The following is a 20,312-nucleotide window of genomic DNA, read 5'->3' on the forward strand; positions in this document are numbered from 1 at the left end:
CCCTACAGTCAGTGTGCTCTGTCCTCACCCTACAGTCAGTGTGCACTGTCCTCACCCTACAGTCAGTGTGCACTGTCCTCACCCTGCACAGTGTGCACTGTCCTCACCCCGCATGGTGTGCACTGTCCTCACCCTACAGTCAGTGTGCACTGTCCTCACCCTGCACAGTGTGCACTGTCCTCACCCTACAGTCAGTGTGCACTGTCCTCACCCTACAGTCAGTGTGCACTGTCCTCACCTTATAGTCAGTGTGCTCTGTCTTCACCCTACACAGTGTGCACTGTCCTCACCCTACAGTCAGTGTGCACTGTCCTCACCCCACACAGTGTGCACTGTCCTCACCCTACAGTCAGTGTGCACTGTCCTCACCCCACACAGTGTGCACTGTCCTCACCCTACACAGTGTGCACTGTCCTCACCCTACACAGTGTGCACTGTCCTCACCCTCCAGTCAGTGTGCACTGTCCTCACCCCACACAGTGTGCACTGTCCTCACCCCACAGTCAGTGTGAACTGTCCTCACACTGCACAGTGAGCACTGTCCTCACCCTACAGTCAGTGTGAACTGTCCTCACCCTACACAGTGTGCACTGTCCTCACCCTACAGTCAGTGTGCACTGTCCTCACCCTACAGTCAGTGCACTCTGCTCACCTCATACTGTGTGCACTTTTGTTTTTTTCTGCACATCAGAGCTACCAAAAGTCTGATATTCTCACCCAGAAATTCTCCATCTAGAAGTTCATTCCAATGAAATAATAAAGGCAAGATTCCTATATAAATTAATGTATAAATAGGTATAGTTGTTTTGTTTTTTGTTTGTTTGTTTGTTTTTTGTTTTTGTTTTTGGTTTTTTTTTTTTTTTGGTTTTTTGAGACAGGGTTTCTCTGTAGCTTTGGAGCCTGTCCTGGAACTAGCTCTTGTAGACCAGGCTGGTCTCGAACTCACAGAGATCCGCCTGCCTCTGCCTCCCGAGTGCTGGTATTAAAGGCATGCGCCACCATCGCCCGGCAATAGGTATAGTTTTTACATCAAAAGTTCAGACACAAGTCCTAATTATCAACTGATAATCACATTATTGTAGAATTAGAGACACCATTTGATAACTAGGTAAATGATGAAACATTCATCCTCTGTAACTCCTTGTAGCCATTAAAATTTTGGTTAGAAAAGTATAGGAGAAAAGCATACAGAAGGAACCTGTATTTGGGAAACTCAGGCATGAAGATTTTTGAGAGTATAAAGCAAACTACAGTTGTGTAGTAAGTATAAAGCTAGATAGGGCTATAGACCAAGACTTCATGTCATAAACAGCAGAAAAACAGCACACACAGAAGGAAAACTGCAAGACAATGTTAATATATCTGTCATGATTCTCCACAAAAGCAGAGCCACTGGGGTACACGCATGGATTTAGAGCAATTTCTCATTGGGAGTTGGCGCACATAAGCATGGAAGACCTGCAGTCCAAGGCCCAGGAGAAGCTGTGTGTGACATATACAGTCAGCCTACTAGAAAATTTCTGCTTCACTTTTTCTTCTGGTCAGGCCCTCATTAGGCTGGATGGGGCTACCTACCAATGGAGGCCAGTGAATCCCAGGTTCACCAACTTCATTGTTGATATCATCCAAAAAACCCTCCAACTCAGCACATGAAATCACTAATTGCAATGATCAGTGTCTCTAGTCGGGGGTTGTTTACAGTTGGTTTGTCTTTATTCATTTCTGTGTCTTAGATGTTATTTTAACCATGTCCTAAGACTTACACAAATCAAGACTCTCTTTGTTTACCTCTAAGAATGTGATGTATTTCTGCAGGATAACTATGACTAAACAACCTTGGCTCTGTATCCAGGCTTCGCTTAAAATTATGTATAAACATTTTGTATATTATGTATATTATTTTATATTAGGTATAAAACTGTGTATATAATTTTGCATATGAAATTTTATTTGCAAACTGGGTATCATAAATATTTGTATGTGTTCTGGAAACTGGAAGGCTGTCCAAAACCAGCGCAGCTCTAGTGACTTGTGCTTCTGCTAGCCCCTGATTACCCAGTGTTCTACCCTGCACACCATTGTCATATGGACTCGGGTGTTTTCTCCTCTGTCCTTGCTGCCAGCCTCTTCACTCTGGCTAGTGCCTACTGCATCTCCTAAGGCCTAACTGTAAACTCCTGAGAGAAGGAGCTCCTTGGCCCTTTCTGTCAGTCATGGGCATGTGCTGTCCCTGTTAGGCAGGTTTTTTTCCAGCAGCACAGACTTGTTCTTGGTTCAAGTTCTCATTTCTTCCTCAGTTCCTTTTCCTTAGTAGGCTAGTGTGTCAGCCCAACAGTGTGTGCATTTGACTGAGAAGGAAAGAAAACAGTGAAGGGGGCACAAACTAACAGTTCCCTTGAGTACTGGGTTTCCCCAGTAATGGATGTTTAAATATGTATGGAAGTCCGTGGTATCTCTCTCTGCTCCCTATAAATTTACCTTTACAGCTTACCCATCAAGCCTCTGAGGGAACAGACTTCTCAAAACTGGTTCCCTCTTATCTGCCTGTTCTGGAGTGCAGGCTGCAGTCTCATTTGTCTGGTGTTCGCCCTGGGCACAGACAACATTGTTTAGAGCTTGGCAGCGGGAATGGAAGTCTGCTTCCAGGTTTCTGTGGTAAAGGAAGGAAGGAAATGATCTTCGGTGTATTGTTCAGGATGGTTTCCAGTTTTAGGCTCCTGCACTTTAAGTTGCTACCTGTTTAGGTTCTTGAGAAACTTTAATTGCTTTTTAGTAAGCAGCAATTGTAACTGTATTCCCTGTAGCTCTAAAACAGTGCTTTATGTATGAAATTTTAATCTGTGCCACCAAGTGTAAACGTATACACTAAGTCAAGTACTAAAATATAATTGCAGAATTTGATTTTTTAGAAATGTATTATGGAGCTGGGGTATGGCTCAATGGTAGAGACTATGCACTTCTTCTGTTTCTGGCATGTTTTAGTAGCTTTACCGGTAGCCGCGTTTTCAGAGGACTGAGGTGAGCATGGCAGCATTTTAACTGCTCTCTTTCTTACTGAGTAAGGGATGAGTCTGTCTACTCTGGATTGCTTGTATAACTTTTACCAGTTTATAAAACCTGCAAAATTCTGATGGCAAGTGCAGACATGGTGGTGTATACTTGTATTCCAAACACTCAGGAGGCTGAAGCAGGAGAATGAGGAGTTTAAGGCCAGCCTGGACTGTGTAATGAGACTCTATTGAGAACAAACATAACACTGAAAGTAGTGAGGGGCCTCCCTTGTCACAGAGTGACACAGCCATCACTGTCTGTAGTTACGGCTGTGTCACTAATGTCAGAGATTTGTGCCCAATTTTGGGTGGGACCTGTAATTTAGATTAGACTCTACAAGGAGTCTGTAGAATGATTAAGAATTTCTTTACACAAACTCCCTCCTGCTGCACTAATTGGCTGTCCCAGCTGGTTCCCCTGCTTTCAGTGTCCTGTTTTCTAGAGCACAGAGGACCTAAAGTCTCTTCTAAAGTCCTTCTCCAACACAGCATATCGCCCAGTGCCCTAGCCCTTGGGAGCTGCTGCCTCTGAGCCATAGACTCTGCCATCTGTCTATGCACCAGGTCCTTCCCTTCCCAGATCATGTGACAACTGCATACAGGAACTATGTCTTTATAAGTCACAGTTAATCATGTATGCCCCAAGTGTGCTCTGTAAGTGCCGAGTGCACAGCATAACTGTGTTCACAGTGATGCCAGGTGGAACAGCCAGCTCGCAGATCCAGGACTACCTCTCGGTAGGCTGGAGAGCCTTTGTGGAAAGCACAAAATGAGTCATTTGTCCCAAACAGAGGTATTTGGCCTCCTGTTCGTTTAGCAGGTCCTGTCGTGTTCACAGTGTTCTCTTGCCTCCCCAGTGGAAAGGACCATGCTGGACTTCCCTCAGCACGTGTCATCTGACAGAGAAGTGCGGGCAGCGAGCACAGAGGCAGACAAAAGGCTTTCTCGTTTTGATATTGAGATGAGCATGAGAGAAGATATATTTCAGAGAATTGTTCATTTACACGTAAGTAATAAATTATAATAAATCCCTTGAAAAGGAAGAGGAACAAACCTATAACAGGAATAACCTGGAACTTCAGAGAGCGCAGCAGGCGAGATGGCTGCTGCTCTCGCAGAGGGCCCATTTGATTCCTAGCACCACGTTGCGTGTCTCATAGCTGCCTACAATTCCAGCTCCGGGACACCCCAACCCTCTCCTCTTCTAGCCGCCGTAGTCTACCAGCATGCGTATATACAGGCACACACAAATGCGTACATTTTTTAAAAAGTAAGAATCTGGGGGCTGGGTACATAATCGTGGTACCACACCTGCCTTGCGCTCTGCTCCCACCCCAAGAGTGACATAGGCAGCCGACTGTGAAGACCCTGTGAGATGATATAGTCCTTCCATCATTATGAGCTGATTGATTATCTCAGGCATTTTGTCATAGCGGAAGCCTAAGGAAACAGATGATGAGTCCTCAGGATGTGTCCAAATGTAAGATGTCGTATCTCCATCTGGGGAATATCAATAATTTGCACTCATGTTTCCAAACCTCCAAATAAATAAGTTGTTAACTAAAAGTTTGAAAGAAATTGTAGTTTAGCATAGAGCTAACCACAACACTCTCTTGCTTCTGATGTGTGGTTAGAAATACTACTTTACGTCCATATAGATGAATTACGTCTAATTTAACTCTGACACCGACCTCTGAGCAGCCATAATTCTGAGTAGAAAAACTGAAGGTCAGAAACCCACAGAAGCCATTGATGAGTGCTTGCCAGACACCATGTAGACTATACAAAGCAGGTAGATGCTGGATTCTGTTCTGTGTCTCTCTGGCAGACCTGGTACAACATTAGCATCTAATAAATGTTCATCAAACTAAGAGTCAGTGGCAGATTCAGAAAAGAAGCCTAGTTATGTGGGGAAAACTACATTAACTCGTCTTCCAATGAACTGAAACACAATTCCACATCCTCTAAGGTCTTTTTTTTTTAATTTATTTATTATGTATAGTGTTCTGCCTGCGTGTACACCTGCAGGCCAGAAGAGGGCACCAGATGTCATTACAAATGGTTGTGAGCTACCATGTGGCAGCTGGGAATTGAACTCAGTACCTCTAGAAGAGCAGCCAGTGCTCTTAACTGCTGAGCCATCCCTCCAACCCCCCACTAAGGTCTTAAACTACAATTTAATGCTTCTAGAACTCAATAAAGGATTGCTTCCTTATGATACCTGGGCAGGAATGTATTTCTAAATAAGACACAAAAAGTGCTAAATGAAATACAAGGCCATTAAGCTTGACTATTACAACAAAAGACTTTTGTTTATACAGCAAAAAAGGCATCAAAAGCTAGAGAAAACAACAAGGCATTTTACTAGTGGAGCATGCTAAGTTAGGTGCTGGACCACGCTACTACAGTCAGCGACATTGAGGCATCCCAGTGGAAATATGAGCCTGTGACTTGCTAACTTGGAACAAATGGTAACTGAACATATGAAAGAGCTCACGCAACCTCATTATTAATCGGGGAGATGTAGATGAGAGCCTCAATAAGTTACCATTTTTCACTGATGAAATTGCCAAAAGTAAAGAGGCCAGAAGATGTCTGCTGTCATTATGGGTATGAGTCAGAGGGTTTGTTCATGCAGTGCTAGTATGGATGAAATTCATTACAAATAGGAACAATTTATGAACTTGTGAAGACAAATGAAATAACTTAAAATTGATCTTAAATTTCAGGTGACCTGGCATATCCTCCTCCATCCTACCTAGGGTTTAGCTAGAGGCCAAATTTGTGCATTTGTAGAAAGACAAAATTTGGAAAATGTCATACCAGCATTATAATGGCAAAGCACTGACATAACCCAGATTTCCCTAAGAAAGAAAACAAATAGAGAACATGGGCACAACAGCGTGTTTTATTTATAGCACTGAAACCGTGGAACAGTGGGACTTAGTCTTAGCAATGCTGAAAGAAAGAAATTGCTGGTGTTGCATACAGCGTGTCATTTTGTGGTGCTCGCAGATGAGCACATGTTTGCATGGGTGGTAAAGGTGAAAAGCTTTATCACAGATTGAGGACATCTGTCTCTTGTGTAGGTTGCCCAGCAGCTGTACGTGCAAGTGTTGTTAGATTTGACGCCACATGTGTTTAATCCCAGAATTTAGGAGGCGAGGCAGGCAGAGCTCTGTAAGTTTGAGGACAATCTGGTCTGTGTTGTGGGTTCCAGGCCAGCCAGGGCTTCATGGTGAGATCTTTTCTCAAAAAAAGAAAGAAGGAAAAGGTGTGTGTGTGTGTGTGTGTGTGTGTGTGTGTGTGTCTAAGTCTTAGGGTCACTGTGATGAAACACCACAACCAAAAGCAACTTAAAGAAGGGGTCACATAACAAGAATCAGAATCCACTGAAAAACGCCAAGACAAGAATTCAAACCAGGCAGGAACCTGGAGACCAGAGCTGATGTATAAGCCATGAAAGGGTGCTGCTTGCTGAATCACTCCTCATGGCTTACTCGGCCTGTTTTCTTAAAGATCCTGGGAGCACCAGTGGAGGGGTGTCCCCATCCACCATGGCCTGGGCCCTCCCACATCAATCACTAGTTAAGAAAATGACCCACAGGCTTGTCTACAGCCCCATCTTACATAGGTATTTTCTCAATTCCCTTATGTCAAGCTGATATAAAACTACCCAGCACACAATATATATACATTATTATGTTTTGTATGTATCAAGTGTTGTCAACATCCTATTTCATATTAAAGGATTTAGTTTGACAACTTAAAGATATATAATTCTATTTATTTATAAATATCAAATATTGCTGAAGTTTTTAGAATAGCGAATTTATACTTTATCACACCAAAAGGAAAACAGAAAACAACCACTAAAAAAGAGAAAAACAAGAATTTCCTTATCCTATTGGTTAAAATGTTAGCAAATATCAAAAGTCAGCAGTTGTAGGTGGATTTTTCTGTCCTGCCAGCCAGCTCTCAGATCACGACGCAGAGACTTATTATTAGTTATGTAAGTTTGGCCGGTAGCTTGGGCTTGTTTTTAGCTCTTACAACTTACATTAACCTACTTCTATTGATCTGCGTGTGCTCCCCTGAGGCCTCTTACCTCTCTACATACTGTCCATCCTGCTTTCCTGCTTCCTCTGTCTCTCCAGCTGGTGACTCTCCCCTTCTTCCCAGTGTTCTCTCGGCCACAAACTCCCTGCCTAGCTATTGGACATTTAGCTTTTATTAAACTAATCACAGTGAAATATCTTCACACAGGGTAACGGAATATTCCATAACAAGCAGTAATGGTTGAGTTCTTGGCATTTCTCAGTGCTAACAAAGGCATCTCAATTGTTCACTAAAAACTAGTAATAAATCAAGGGTTCACACATCTTTCCATCTATATACAGTTTATTCATGATAAGTACCATAAGCTGTTTTATTCCAGTAGTCTGGTAAGTAAGTAATAAACACAACACACAGGAAGAAGTCTGGTGAAATAGAAATAGAATGCTCTATTGTAATATTGTTTGTGTCTCTTTTAAGAGCTTCAGGCTTGAGTTTGCCAATTAATCTTAGTCAATTACTGACTTAAAAGAGTTTAAATGTTACGGTGATGATGAATGGGTTTAAGTAGGCAATGCTGAGTGACTGTACTTGCTAAGCGTGTAGCATCACTTGACCTACATGCCCAGATCAAGCATAGGTACTTTTGACCTGATCTCTCCTAGTTTAAACAGGTTTGGAGAATAAGTACCAAAGTAAAATTAAAGAACCAGTACCCTAAAGCCATAAAGAAAAAACTAGGTACAAAAGTCATTATAAACATTCCCTTTCTTTAGCTAGTATGCTTTAAAAAAAAAAAATGTTAAAGTATGTAAGTCTACAGGCAGGAGAGATGGCTTAGCAGTTAAGAGTACTGCTCTTCCAGAGAACCAAATTCCGTTCCCAGCACCCATGTCAAGTGACTTCCAACCACGTGTAACTGCAACTCCAGGGGAACATGCTTCTCTGGCCTCTGACTTTCCTGGGCACCTGCATTCCTATGTATATACCCATGTTCAGATATGTAGATATACGTGTGTGTGTGTGTGTGTGTGTGTGTGTGTGTGTATTAAAATAAAACTAAACCAGAAAAAGCAAAACTTAAAGCAAAGGAAACCAGCCCACAAATCACAATTCCAGAGAACCTAGACAACAATGAGGACCCTAAGAGAGAGGCATCCATAGATCTAATCTACATGGGAAGTAGAAAAGACAAGATCTCCTGAGTAAATTGGGAGCATGGGGACCTTGGAAGAGGGTAGAAGGGGAGGGGAGAGGCGGGCAGGTCTGTGTGACTTCGAGGCCAGCCTGGTCTACATAGCAAGTTCCAGGATATCCAGGGCTACATAGTAAGGCTCTGTCTTAAAACCTTCTTTTTATTATAAGGCTTTAAAGAATTATAATAATTATAATAAATTAAGGGTGGTGATGGAGTAATAAGGAAAACTCAGTAAACTAAGCATTTTAAGAATTTTTCTCTGCTATTTTTCATCTTAGACATTTGTGAGGTGAAGGGAAAAATAAATCCTGCCCCTCTAGGTAAAAGTAAGGGTGCCTACCATCAGATCACGCAAATTAAGTGTAGAGGCCTTGAGGAGGAGAAACTTTGTCCGAGGAGCCCCATGAGGCTGCTGTGGCCCAAGGGATACAGGTCTACAGAGCAGTCTAGAGCAGTGGTTCTCAGCCTACGGGTCAAACAGTCATTTCTTAGGGGTCGTATATCAGATATTTACATTACAATTTATAACTGTAGCAAAATCACAGTTACGAAGTTGCAACAAAACAATTTTATGGTTGGGGTCACCACAGCATGAGGAACTGTATTAAGGGTCGCAGCATTAGGAGAGTTGAGAATCTCATTGCAGCTTTCCATTCAGCAGGTCCTCCTGTGAGAATTCACCTGAGGATTATAGAGGCAGTAATGCCATGAGTGGCTGGAGCACAACAGTGGCCTTAAGCAAGGGTACTTTAGAAGGGCCTCAGTCTGCCAGGCGGTGGCGGCGCACGCCTTTAATCCCAGTACTCGGGAGGCAGAGGCAGGCAGATCTCTGGAAATTCGAATGCAGCCTTGTCTACAAGAGCTAGTTCCAAGGCAGGCACCAAAGCTAAGAAACCTTGTCATGAAAAGAAAAAAAAAAACAAAAACAGAAGCACCTCAGTCTTCCCACAGGCCTTTGGAAACTTCCTGAGACCTCGGAGTCTGCGTGGTAAGGGGGTCTGGTTATTAAGTCAGATTTTTGTTCAGTATCATTTTGGTTGTGAGTTAAGTATCTCAGTATGCCAACTGTGATGGTTTGATTAGATCCAACTCAAGGCTTGTTTTTCTCAGAACATACTTCAACTTGTTTTCACTTTTATTGCTCATTCTGAGAGTGTGTGGTGTTGACTTTCCTATAGTCTGTGAATGCTACATGTATGCTCGAGTGTCTCCCTGCAGATATAGACATGAGACTCACAGGAATCCAGTACAGCCATGGAGTAGCCGTGAATGCCACTCACAGCAGCTGATGACACCATGCTATTAGCTGTTGTTCCAAGCTTAGAACCTAATGTCTCAGCTCCTCAAGGGTTGGCTCTCCTCTGTAGATCTCAAAGGGTCCTTAACAGTATACCCAGCTCTTGCCAGCCTGCTCACCATACTACACATGGCATGGCCTAGATACTCCTTCACCCTCACCCCGCCTTACGGCTTGCAGTGTCCTGCCGTTTAGAGACTCCGATTGCCATGCTCACACTTCAGGATAGACTTCCCGGTGCTGCCGAAACCAGCCCTGATGAGCCTGCTAACGACATCCGCAGGAACGTTGTGATTTGAACTGCTCACCATCCCTGCGGGAGCCAGTCCATAGCCACATTGTCTCCCCAGACATTCTGGGTTTCTTCCCATTGCAGGCACCTGCTGCTAGGGTCCCAGTGGGTGCCAAAACCAGCTCAGGAGAGTTCCAACTCCAGCCATGCCCACAAGCTCACAATTCCGCGGAGACACAAGGGAGATTATAGGGGAAAGGGAGTTTAACTCTCCTCACCCTCTCCTGAGAATACACTCAGGAAACGTTGGGTAATGCTTTGAATGCTTTGGCCCTGTGGTACCGATTCTTCGTTGACAGGCAAGGTGAAATCCTGGTTCTGTTCTGAGTGGTGCTGAGCAGAAGTGCAGCTGTTTCCCTACCTGTCACCAGCCGTCTCAGATGCCAGTGCTAAAACTAAACACCATTCATTTCAACATCTAATCAGTGGGAAATTTGGCACACTTGGAGATGGATGGCCCTGGTCTTTCATGGAGAAAATGTCCAACTGACAAGAGGTCTGTAAGCTCCGGTGACAGACGGCTCTCATTGTCCCCCAGCAAAAGTGAGTCCTTTGTACCTGCTGAGTCTGTCTGGAGCCACATTTCCTCCCAGGGACCATGAGCTGACCTTAGATACACCCCACGTATCCCATGACTTGCTTTGAATTTTTTGGATTTATATTGTCTTGACTGGGGAAGTTTTTCAGCCTCCTCCAGGGCCTTCAGAGTTGGAGGCGAGCAGCTTCCCTTCTGTTTTTGTGGGTTCCTGACTCATTTTCCCCAGATACTTGTTCATATGCACCCTGCTGGAGTCCCGTGATCTCCCTTGCCAAGGACAGGAAGGTGTTTTTGAAGTACTGGAGTCTTTTGCTAGGGTTTTATCCAGCTGTCCTTGTTTGCTATCTTGGCAAAAGAGTCCTCCCCCACATTTGTGCAGAATTCACCCCATTATTTCTCTTCCTGCATCTCAAGTGGAACCAGGTTAACAAATGATAGAAAATTAAATCCAGATGATATGCAATAAGAAATCTGTTGTAAAAAGGTGCATTGATTATAAAGACTGCTCAGAATGAGACTAGCAAATACATCTATTAGCACATACTTCCCAGGGCCTCGGACTCTTAGTTCTGAGGCAGGGCAAGGCTGTTCTGCTTAGCTTTTGACTTGGTCAATATTTCTGTTTTAAATTAGCGGAAGCTCACCAAAGCATAAAAGAAATTGCGTCTTCAGGAGGGCCTGCCCCATAATCACCTATGTTTCATGGTTCAGCAGAGACGACGAATGTAGTACGTTGGCTTTGCCTGGGAGTTGATTGTTTGGCCGTGTGTTATTAGAACAGAAATGACTGACGTAATGGTTGATTTCAGGAAAACTGTGATTTGGAGAAGATAAAGCCTGAAGCCAGGCGATATTTGGAAAAGTCAATTAAAATGGGAAAGAGGAATGGACTCCATCTTTCAGAACAAGTACGAGATGTAAGTTTATGTTTCTTTTTATTTATTATTAATAACTGTTGTTCTTTGACAATTTACATATGTGTAAGATGTATTTTGATTACTCTTTCACACACATGCTCCCTCTTATCTCCTTCTACCCCTATTATTTTCCCATTTGAGGAAAATAATGCAACAGAACCAGCAAATAGAGATGAGTTTTAATAGAATAGCTCATGATGAAAATCCATTTGTAATATATTTGATATTAGGTTCTTTTCTTTATTTAACATTTTTTTTATTATGTGTATGTCTGTGGGTGTATATCTGTATGTGCTGATACCCACAGGGGCCAGAAAAGAGTTTCCGTGCCCTGGAGCTGCAGTTATAGGAGTGGTTGTTGACTGCACAATGTGGATGCTGGGAAGTGAACAAGGTTCCTCTGGGTGAGCAGCAAACACTCTTAACCACTGAGCCATCTCCTCAGCCCCTGCTTCACCTCAAAATTCCTGCTAACCTCATTAGTAATCGAACAACTTATAACTTGATTGTCTTCCCCCCAACACACACACCTTTTCAAAAAATAGGATCTCACCGTGTAGCCTTTTTTGACCTGGAATTTGCTCTGTAGACCAGACTGGCCTCAGACTCATATCTACCTGCCTCTGCCTTTAGAGTGCTGGGATTACAGGTGCATGCCCCCATGCCTGGTAACCTTACTGTTCTTTAATTCTCTCCGTGGTTTGTTTATTTAATGTATATCGGCTTATTTCCTTTGTTATGTTTACATTCTTAAAAAGAAAATTCCAGATTTCAGTAGCTTGTATTCTCCCTCTCTTGATCCCACAGAGATAGGGCACTGGAGTTTGAAAGCCAGCGTTTAGGATAGGACACCCTGTGATTAATACACGCCCCTTACATGAAGGAGATGAAAAGCACTGCTCAAACATTTTCTTGTGTGAGTCAAATCAAGACTTCCGGGTTCTGTGATAAATCCAACTGCTCAATTAACCTCATTCTTCTTGGACAGGAAATATAATCCATGGTTTATTTCCAGATCATTCCTGTGGACTGCAGAACTGGAAATAAGTCTGACAGATATCCAAACCAAGTTTTATTTGGTGACTGATGTCATCCTGGGAGATAGCATTGAAGGTGCCATGGAGATGTCAGCATCTTTCTGCCACCTGAGTGACCTCTTTGTTTCCTGCTCATTCTGATTCAGTGGCTGGTGTCCCTCACTTGCCCCTTTGACTTCCTGGTCAACCCTTCGTTCTCTTGGGATATCAAAATTGTAGTAGTTAAGTTATGATTGGCTATAGCAGAGGCCCATTTAAGCAACTAAATAAGTTGGCAGGTTTTAGAGGTAGGTGGCCAAATCAAAACTCTGTCATTCCAGACACACATGGAACTGTCTCTGGGTCTCAGTGCCCCACAGTATGTCCTTTGCCAAAGTCCCTTTGAGAACTACTTTGTGTCAAGTATATTTCATTATCCAGTATTGTCAAAAGAATGAGATTATCTTATATTTTCTCTTGTGGTTCTCTATCATCTCCTTGGATCTCCTACCCAGTACTTTTACAGACTTGTAGAGAGGTGCCAGACGTGGGCTATTGGAATCAGTTATTACCGCAGGAAGATGGTGCAGTGACCCAATTGGTATAGAGGACACAATCCTGGAATGTTCACTCTCAGGCCTGTCTGAACTGTGGCTGCTGCAGAACAGGGAAGCGGGGAGACTGGGGAGGCAGCAGATGTGTTCTAAGACAGTGTTGGGCAGTGTGCACAGGCTGACAGCAGCTGCTTTGCAGGGTGCATTCTAAGACAGGACTTCTGAGAGAAGACAGAACCTGACTTCACCACCAAAGCTACAGAGAAACCCTGTCTCAAAAGAAAACCAAAAAAAAAAAAAAAGGAATCCTGACTTCATGCATCACTGAAACATGTTAGCCGGTAGCAATGAAAATGAAAGGTTTTGTTTTTTTTTAATTGTTAATGCTCCATCTGTCTATCTTTCTTTCAGGAAATCAAGGCAATGAAGAAAAGAATGAGTGAGCTATGCATTGACTTCAACAAAAACCTCAATGAGGATGATACTTTCCTTGTATTTTCCAAGGCTGAACTTGGTAAAATTTTGTTGTTTTGCTACATTAGATTATATCACCTTGCAGATTCCAGCCTAAATTAAAATCCAGAGAATTCTTTTAAAAGTTGTCTAGTATTGGGGCTGGAGGCACGGTCTACCGTTAAAAGCACTGGCTATTCTTACCGAGGGCCCAGATCTGATTTCCAGCACCCACGTGGTTAATCTTTCTTAGTAACTTACACTGTTGTTTGTTTAGTAGCCTTCAAACCTTGACAGTTTTTCTGTGTCTCCAACACTGTAAACTAGTCTCTTATTCTGGAGTCTTTTGTTTTTTGGCTTAATTTTGCCTGTTAAAATACCATCTGCACAGGCGCCCTGAAACATGTTTGTTTAGATTGTCGTTCCCTGCGCCACCTGGGCCACCAGTGCCCTCCCACTCCAGGGCAGTCCGAATAGGGCCATGCAGCTGTCCTCTAACTTGGCTTTCGGTTGCCACAGCAGATCCCTCGAGCTGCCTAAAAGCACTGTGCCCATGCTCTGTGAGCCAGAATGTGTGGGAAGTTTATTCACGAGAAAACGGCTTTCGCAGGTGCTCTTCCCGATGACTTCGTCGACAGTTTAGAAAAAGCAGGTGACGACAAGTACAAAGTCACCCTAAAGTATCCCCACTATTTTCCTGTCATGAAGAAGTGTTGTGTCCCTGAAACAAGAAGGAAGATGGAAATGGCTTTTCATACAAGGTGCAGACAGGTACCATAAATGTCTTTATTTTGATCCTAATTGAAGATATTAAGGAAAAGACGTACTTCGTTTACCAATATCAATATCATTTAGTGATACCCTTGTTTGCATGAGCATTGCCTTTACTAATTCCACATACCTGTAAGACTTTTAGCCTTTTCATGGCTTCGTTGTCAGTTTGCTTGGTGTGCCCCAGGCTGGAGTGTTGTGGTGAAAATAGAGCAGATAAAAACAAACAAGAAGTTGTGTTCATTTCTGCATGTGATGTCCAGAGCTGGTGAAGTGTCTCTCCCTCCTCAGCAAGTAACTACACCACAAAGAGGATTCTAAATAGTAAATTCTAGACCTGCCAGGGCCACATAGTAAGACATCGCCTCAAAAAGAAGTTAAAAAAAAAATGTATCTGTGTGGTGTGGTATTCCTAAGTATACAGATACCAAATAGGAACTATGTTGAGGAAAGTCTATAAAAACAGTTTTAAATATAAAATACCATGGTACGTCAATTGATTTAAACAAAATACTATAGGCTGGATAACTTAGAAACAATAGAGATTTATTTTTCATGATTTTGGAGACAGGAAATCCAAGATGCTGTGTGCTCAGAGAGAAGAAGGAAAGACCCTTTTTTAATCATGGGCACAAGACAAAAAACCTAAGCTGGTTTCTTCTTGTTCTCCTGTGAGCCTCTGATCAGTTCATGAGGTTAGTGCTAAAAGGTCCCATCTCTTAGGACCAAGGCAAACAAATTAATTTTCAGCATATTTTAGGGGAGCCTTCAGACAGCAGCACGTGGAATTACGTGTATGGACATTGTTCTGGAACCATCACAACACCCATCCACAGAACATTTTCATGCTCTGTAACTGGAACTGCACTCATAACACACTGACTCCTCATCCCCTGTCCTTTCCATGTCCGTGAACTTGATGGCCGCAGGGAACTCACGTTTCTCATGGCTCGCACTACTTAGCATCACATCATAAAGGTTTACCATGTCGAAGCATGTCAGAACGCCCTCCCTTTTAAGTGTGAATTACATGTTAATGTATGCATATGCCACATTTTCTTGTCCCCTTGTTCTGTCACTAAGCACTTGAGTTGTTTCCCTGGTTTTCACTATTGAATAATGCTGTTTTGAACACAGAAATCTGTAGATGTCTAGTGTGTGTCCGTGAACACAGGTTCTGTAGATGTCTAGTGTGTGTCCGTGAACACAGGTTCTGTAGATGTCTAGTGTGTGTCCGTGAACACAGGTTCTGTAGATGTCTAGTGTGTATCTGCTCTCAGTTCTTTAAATATTTGCCCATAGTAGAGTCGAGATTATATGATGATTCTGTAGGAGTTTTATTTTTGGTTTGGGGGGAGTTGTGTAGTTTTGTGGTGTTTTGTTTGGTTTTGTTGAGACTGCCTGTCACATAGCCCTGACTGGCCTAAACTCTGTACGTAGCCAGTGAGAATCTTGAATTCCTGAGCTTCCAGCCTCCACCTCCCATGGCCGCCATTCCGGGCATGTGCCACCATGCCTGATTCATGTGGTCCTGGGCATCAAGGCCCAGGTCTCGTGAGTGTTAGGTAGCACTCTGCCCATTCCACTCTATTCCCAGCCCACCTGTGCATCTTTTGAAGACTCCCATATTTGTAGAGCCATTGGACCACTTTACGTTCTTGTCAGCAGTACACAAGGGTACCAGTTTCTCTCCATCTTTATCAGGACATTATTTTCCATGTGTGAATACAGAATAGCAAAACAAATTGGTGTGAAGTGAAAATGGTGAGTTTTATGCTGTGTATAATTTTCCACAAACACATCAGAAAGTTGTAATGAGTATTCGGTACACTTGTATAATTGAAGAAAATAAGTAAGAAATCACGATAGTGCATGAAGCATATTTTTACCCCGAGTTTACAGCACCTCAGAGTTTATGAAGAATGTAGAGCTCTCTCCAAAGTATAAATTTTATAAATTATTTCAGGAATACCATACCACATTTTGAAATTATCCTAATGCTGAAATGGAAGCCGTAGTTGAGGGTCTGAAGCGATCTGATGGTCTCCCAGCCTCACTAGTGTGTGCCTGTTCTAGTGCCGTACATTCGGTTGATGGTCTTCTTCTGCTTTTGTTGTCCTTGTTCCTAGGAAAACACTGCAATTCTGCAGCAGCTCCTCCCGTTGCGAGCACAAGTGGCCAGACTTCTCGGCTACAACACCCATGCTGACTTTGTCCTTGAACTGAACACTGCAAAGAGCACGAGCCACGTGGCAGCCTTTCTAGGTCAGTCCTTTATTTATTTAGGGTCAGTTGTATGTTTTTGGGTTTTTTTGCTCTATGACATCTACTGCATAATATCCCTTAATGTCGACTCAGCTAGGCACCTCAGCTGCCTTCGAGAGCATCCTGGTTTCAGGAGAAGGGTATTGATCTGCTCTTACCTTAGATGAACTCACAGTTCTTGAGGCTGCTGGGGTTGTCTGTCTCATATTTTGTTGGTACATGACTCTTTGTTTTACACATAGTGGGTGTGGACAAACAGACGGTTAGCTCAGGGCCTTTATTCACTGCCAGGTCTGTGAAACCGTACTGTGGCTACTGACAAGGTATGAAATAAACCGAAGCTGTGGTTTAAAATAAAACAGCATATATAAACAAAAACTGGCACCTACCCACCGAAGCCCACTTTCTAATAGAGTTCATCAAAAGTGTCACCTAAGTACTGTTGTCACTTTCATTTTAAGTCTTTTTTTCTGACTTTTTTTTTTAAGTAAGGTTACCTAGATCTGGTGGCACAGCCTTTAATCCCAGCATGCAGACAGTTCTCTGAGTTCAAGGCCAGCTCGGTCTACATCGTAAGTTCTAGGCTAGCCCTGTCTCAAAGAAGAAATAGTAACAACTAAGGTTTCTGTCCAGGGAGATGGCTCAGTGAGTACAATGGCTACTACATAAGAGTGAGGACTGGAACAGAATCCCTCCAACCCATGTGAAAGCCAGGCCAGCATGGTGGCCACCTATAATCCCCACATTCAGTAGGCAGAAGCGGGGCATCTGTAGGGCAAGCAGGCTAGGTTCAGTTGAGAGAGCCTGCTTCAATAAAGTGTAAACTCAACTCTGGGCTTCCACACACATGCCCACATGCATGTGAGCACATATGCATGCATAGAATGCACAAATATGTGCCTCTACCTCTTGAGTACTGGAGATAAAAGCATATGCTACCACACCTAACAGACTTTAAGATGCTACTAAAATTACTTTATTCTTCAAGAAAATGTCGAAAGTATTTCCTTCTGTTTTTAAGTGGAAAATGATTAATAAGAAATGAAAACTGGGCATGGTGGTTAAACACCTGTAATTCAAGTAGTCAGGAGGCTGAGGCAGGAGGATGCCATGAATTTGAGGCCAACTTGAGTTACGTAGCAAGTGGCCAGTCAGAGAGCTATGGTGTGAGACCTTGTCTCAATAAGCTAAAGAATAAAACTAGAATGATAAAAATGGGCTAAGAAATTATCTTTTAGCCCAAAATTTACTCTGCTGTTTTTCCTCAGTAGTCATTTCATGGTTTACTTGTATATATGCTGGAACCATAACCTGTAAACAGGGGCCCCATCAATGATATCCTGTGATTCATTTGTTCATTTCTGAGACGTTAGGAATAACTACCTTGGGTTAGGAGTAGAAGGCCTCATGCTAAAGGTAGAAACACAGGCAGGATAAGATGAGGTCCTTTCCCCAGAGTCTCCACTTGGCGGAAGGACAGAGATGTGAACGGGTAACTGCTGGGAGATGTGTTGTCCAGGAGGATGGCTCAGCTCCCTCTCTTCACAGCATTCTTGGGCAGCTGCCACCATCTCACACCCTTGGGTCTGCTCTCACCCATGTCCAATACAGACCCAAGCACAACTGTATCTTTACATAGTTAACAAACTGTGAAAAGAAGTACAGAACAGCTTATTCAGTCACTTTTAAATCAGATGATCAGAATTTGAATTCAGTATTAAATTGTGGTGACCAGCAGTTTCTTCTGCTGAAATCTAGAGCTGCTACCTCCAGGTCCTTCTCCTCCGTAAATCCCAGACTGAGCTTGGGGAATGCAGGCCAAACCACTGTCAAATGTGCAGAGCGGCTTCTAGATGATGTTGCCTGCAGTTCCCAGGAGTTGTTTTAGGAACATAGCTTGCTGAGGAATAGGCACACACACAGACTTAGTTTACCATTGCTTTGTGCTGAACTGTAATATTCCTGGGTCAATTGGAATGATACAGAGATTAGCATGTCCACTGTGCAAGGATGACACACAAATTTGTGAAGGCTACAATAAAAATTAATTAATTAATTAATTAAGAATATTCCTGTGTCAGAGTTCTTAAGGTAAGCTTCGCCATTGTTGACGTTGGAAGGAAACGATGACTGTGTTTTCGTTGTGGAAAAACAAGGGGGAAAGAGTCACTGGGGAGATCACCCGGGAGAGAGTGCTCTGCCCCAGCCAGTCTCTTTCCTCTGACTGACCATGCACAAAACTGACAGTCCTTGTCAACGCGCTTCCTCCCAAGGACGCATCACTAACTCTGCCATTTCCCTCACAGATGATTTAAGTCAGAAATTAAAACCCTTGGGTGAGGCAGAACGGGAGTTCATTCTGAACTTGAAGAAAAAGGAATGTGAAGAGCGAGGTTTTGAATTCGATGGCAAGATCAATGCATGGGATCTCCATTACTACATGACGCAGACAGAGGAGCTGAGGTACTCGGTGGACCAGGAGTTCCTCAAGGAGTACTTCCCCATCGAGGTGGTCACAGAAGGCTTGCTGAGCATCTACCAGGAGCTGTTGGGACTTTCGTTTGAGCAGGTGGCAGATGCTCACGTTTGGAATAAGAGTGTTTCACTTTACACTGTGAAGGATAAAGCTACCGGAGAAGTGCTGGGACAGTTCTACCTGGACCTTTATCCAAGGTACTGACTGACTGTTAGACATGACCCGCCTCTACCCTCGCACAGTCCCTGTATGTGCTGCTTAGTCCAGAATGTCTGCCTTCATCTCTTACTAGACACATTACTCAGTTTTTCTATGATGTTTCCTGAAAGATGGGAATACTTGTAGCACCAGTTTAGTGGATTATTGTAAAGATCAAAGTAGATGACTACATTCATAGCATTTAGAAGAATACTACACAGCACGCAGAGGAGTTCTTTAAAGAACAAAGGAAAACAAACTAGTGTGTGTGGTGCGCATGCTCGCGCGAATGTGCCTGGCCAGAGAGGATATCTGAACCACCTCCCCAGCCCAGATAATACGTTTTTAAAGGCGTTACCTACCACCACTGACATCACCTACTGCATTTACTTAATTTAAAATTTCCCCCAGAGTGTTTATTAGCTAGGTAATCTGCCAGTCCTCTCAAGTCCTCCTCAGTCTTTCTGAGAGCAGCACAGGGTAGTAGAAATAACAAAACCCTTGCTGTTAATCTAAGGAGTCCGAACACTTGACCGACACGCCCTCCTTGAAATGTTCATTCTTCGGGGCCCTTAACAGGACTCTTTATGCACTAAGCATTATATATGCACATTTCCAACCATTTAATCAGGAAGAAAATTTCAAATATTGTTTGAAGTGTGTAACTATAAACTCCACATGTTTCGTCAGACACAAAAGATTCACATCTTTTTCTCCTTAGACTACTTTCTAATACAAACCCAACTCTTTACAATAACTAACCCATTTTACTAAATAGACTAAAGAGAATTATGGCATTCCCGCTTCAACAAAGTGTGGGCGAGTAATACAATAACCCTGGATTGTTGTAAGGAGAGGGTCCCTTTGTTTGTCCTGGCCGCCCGGCTAATTACACAGAAATTGTATTCATTAAAACACTGCTTGGCCCATTAGCTCTAGTTTCTTATCGACTAATTCTTACATCTTAATTTAACCCATTTCTATTAATCTGTGTATCGCCATGTGACTATGGCTTACCAGCAAGATTCTAACCAGCATCCATCTCCCTTCTTCCTCCCAGCATTCAGTTCTGTGTGTCCCTGTCCCCCCCCCCCCCCCCCCCGCCTACCTAAGTTCCGCCCTATCAACTAGGCCAAAGCAGTTTCTTTATTCATTAGCCAATGAAAGCAACACTGGATGCTCAGGAGGAGGCTGAGTTGTGGTCCATCTGGCGGCACAGGTGTCCTTCAGC

The 20,312-nt window shown here is 43.2% G+C and overlaps 1 protein-coding gene and 1 non-coding gene across 2 annotated transcripts in view; both read left to right on the plus strand.

Annotated features, from left to right (window-relative positions):
* The window catches only part of Nln (neurolysin), a 78,689-nt gene that overhangs the window by 31,179 nt on the left and 27,198 nt on the right, over window positions 1-20,312 (plus strand). Inside the window, exons 3-8 of the mRNA XM_057790102.1 lie at window positions 3,908-4,056; window positions 11,241-11,348; window positions 13,330-13,432; window positions 13,982-14,142; window positions 16,272-16,407; window positions 18,714-19,080. Coding sequence (XP_057646085.1) covers window positions 3,908-4,056; window positions 11,241-11,348; window positions 13,330-13,432; window positions 13,982-14,142; window positions 16,272-16,407; window positions 18,714-19,080 — 1,024 coding nt within the window. The remainder of the gene's footprint in view (window positions 1-3,907; window positions 4,057-11,240; window positions 11,349-13,329; window positions 13,433-13,981; window positions 14,143-16,271; window positions 16,408-18,713; window positions 19,081-20,312) is intronic.
* On the plus strand, window positions 18,351-18,452 carry LOC130887698 (U6 spliceosomal RNA). The gene has a single exon (XR_009058392.1). It is a non-coding gene; the product is annotated as a U6 spliceosomal RNA (small nuclear RNA).

Source organism: Chionomys nivalis, chromosome 15 (assembly GCF_950005125.1).
Source record: "Chionomys nivalis chromosome 15, mChiNiv1.1, whole genome shotgun sequence".
In the NCBI taxonomy this organism is placed as follows: domain Eukaryota; kingdom Metazoa; phylum Chordata; class Mammalia; order Rodentia; family Cricetidae; genus Chionomys; species Chionomys nivalis.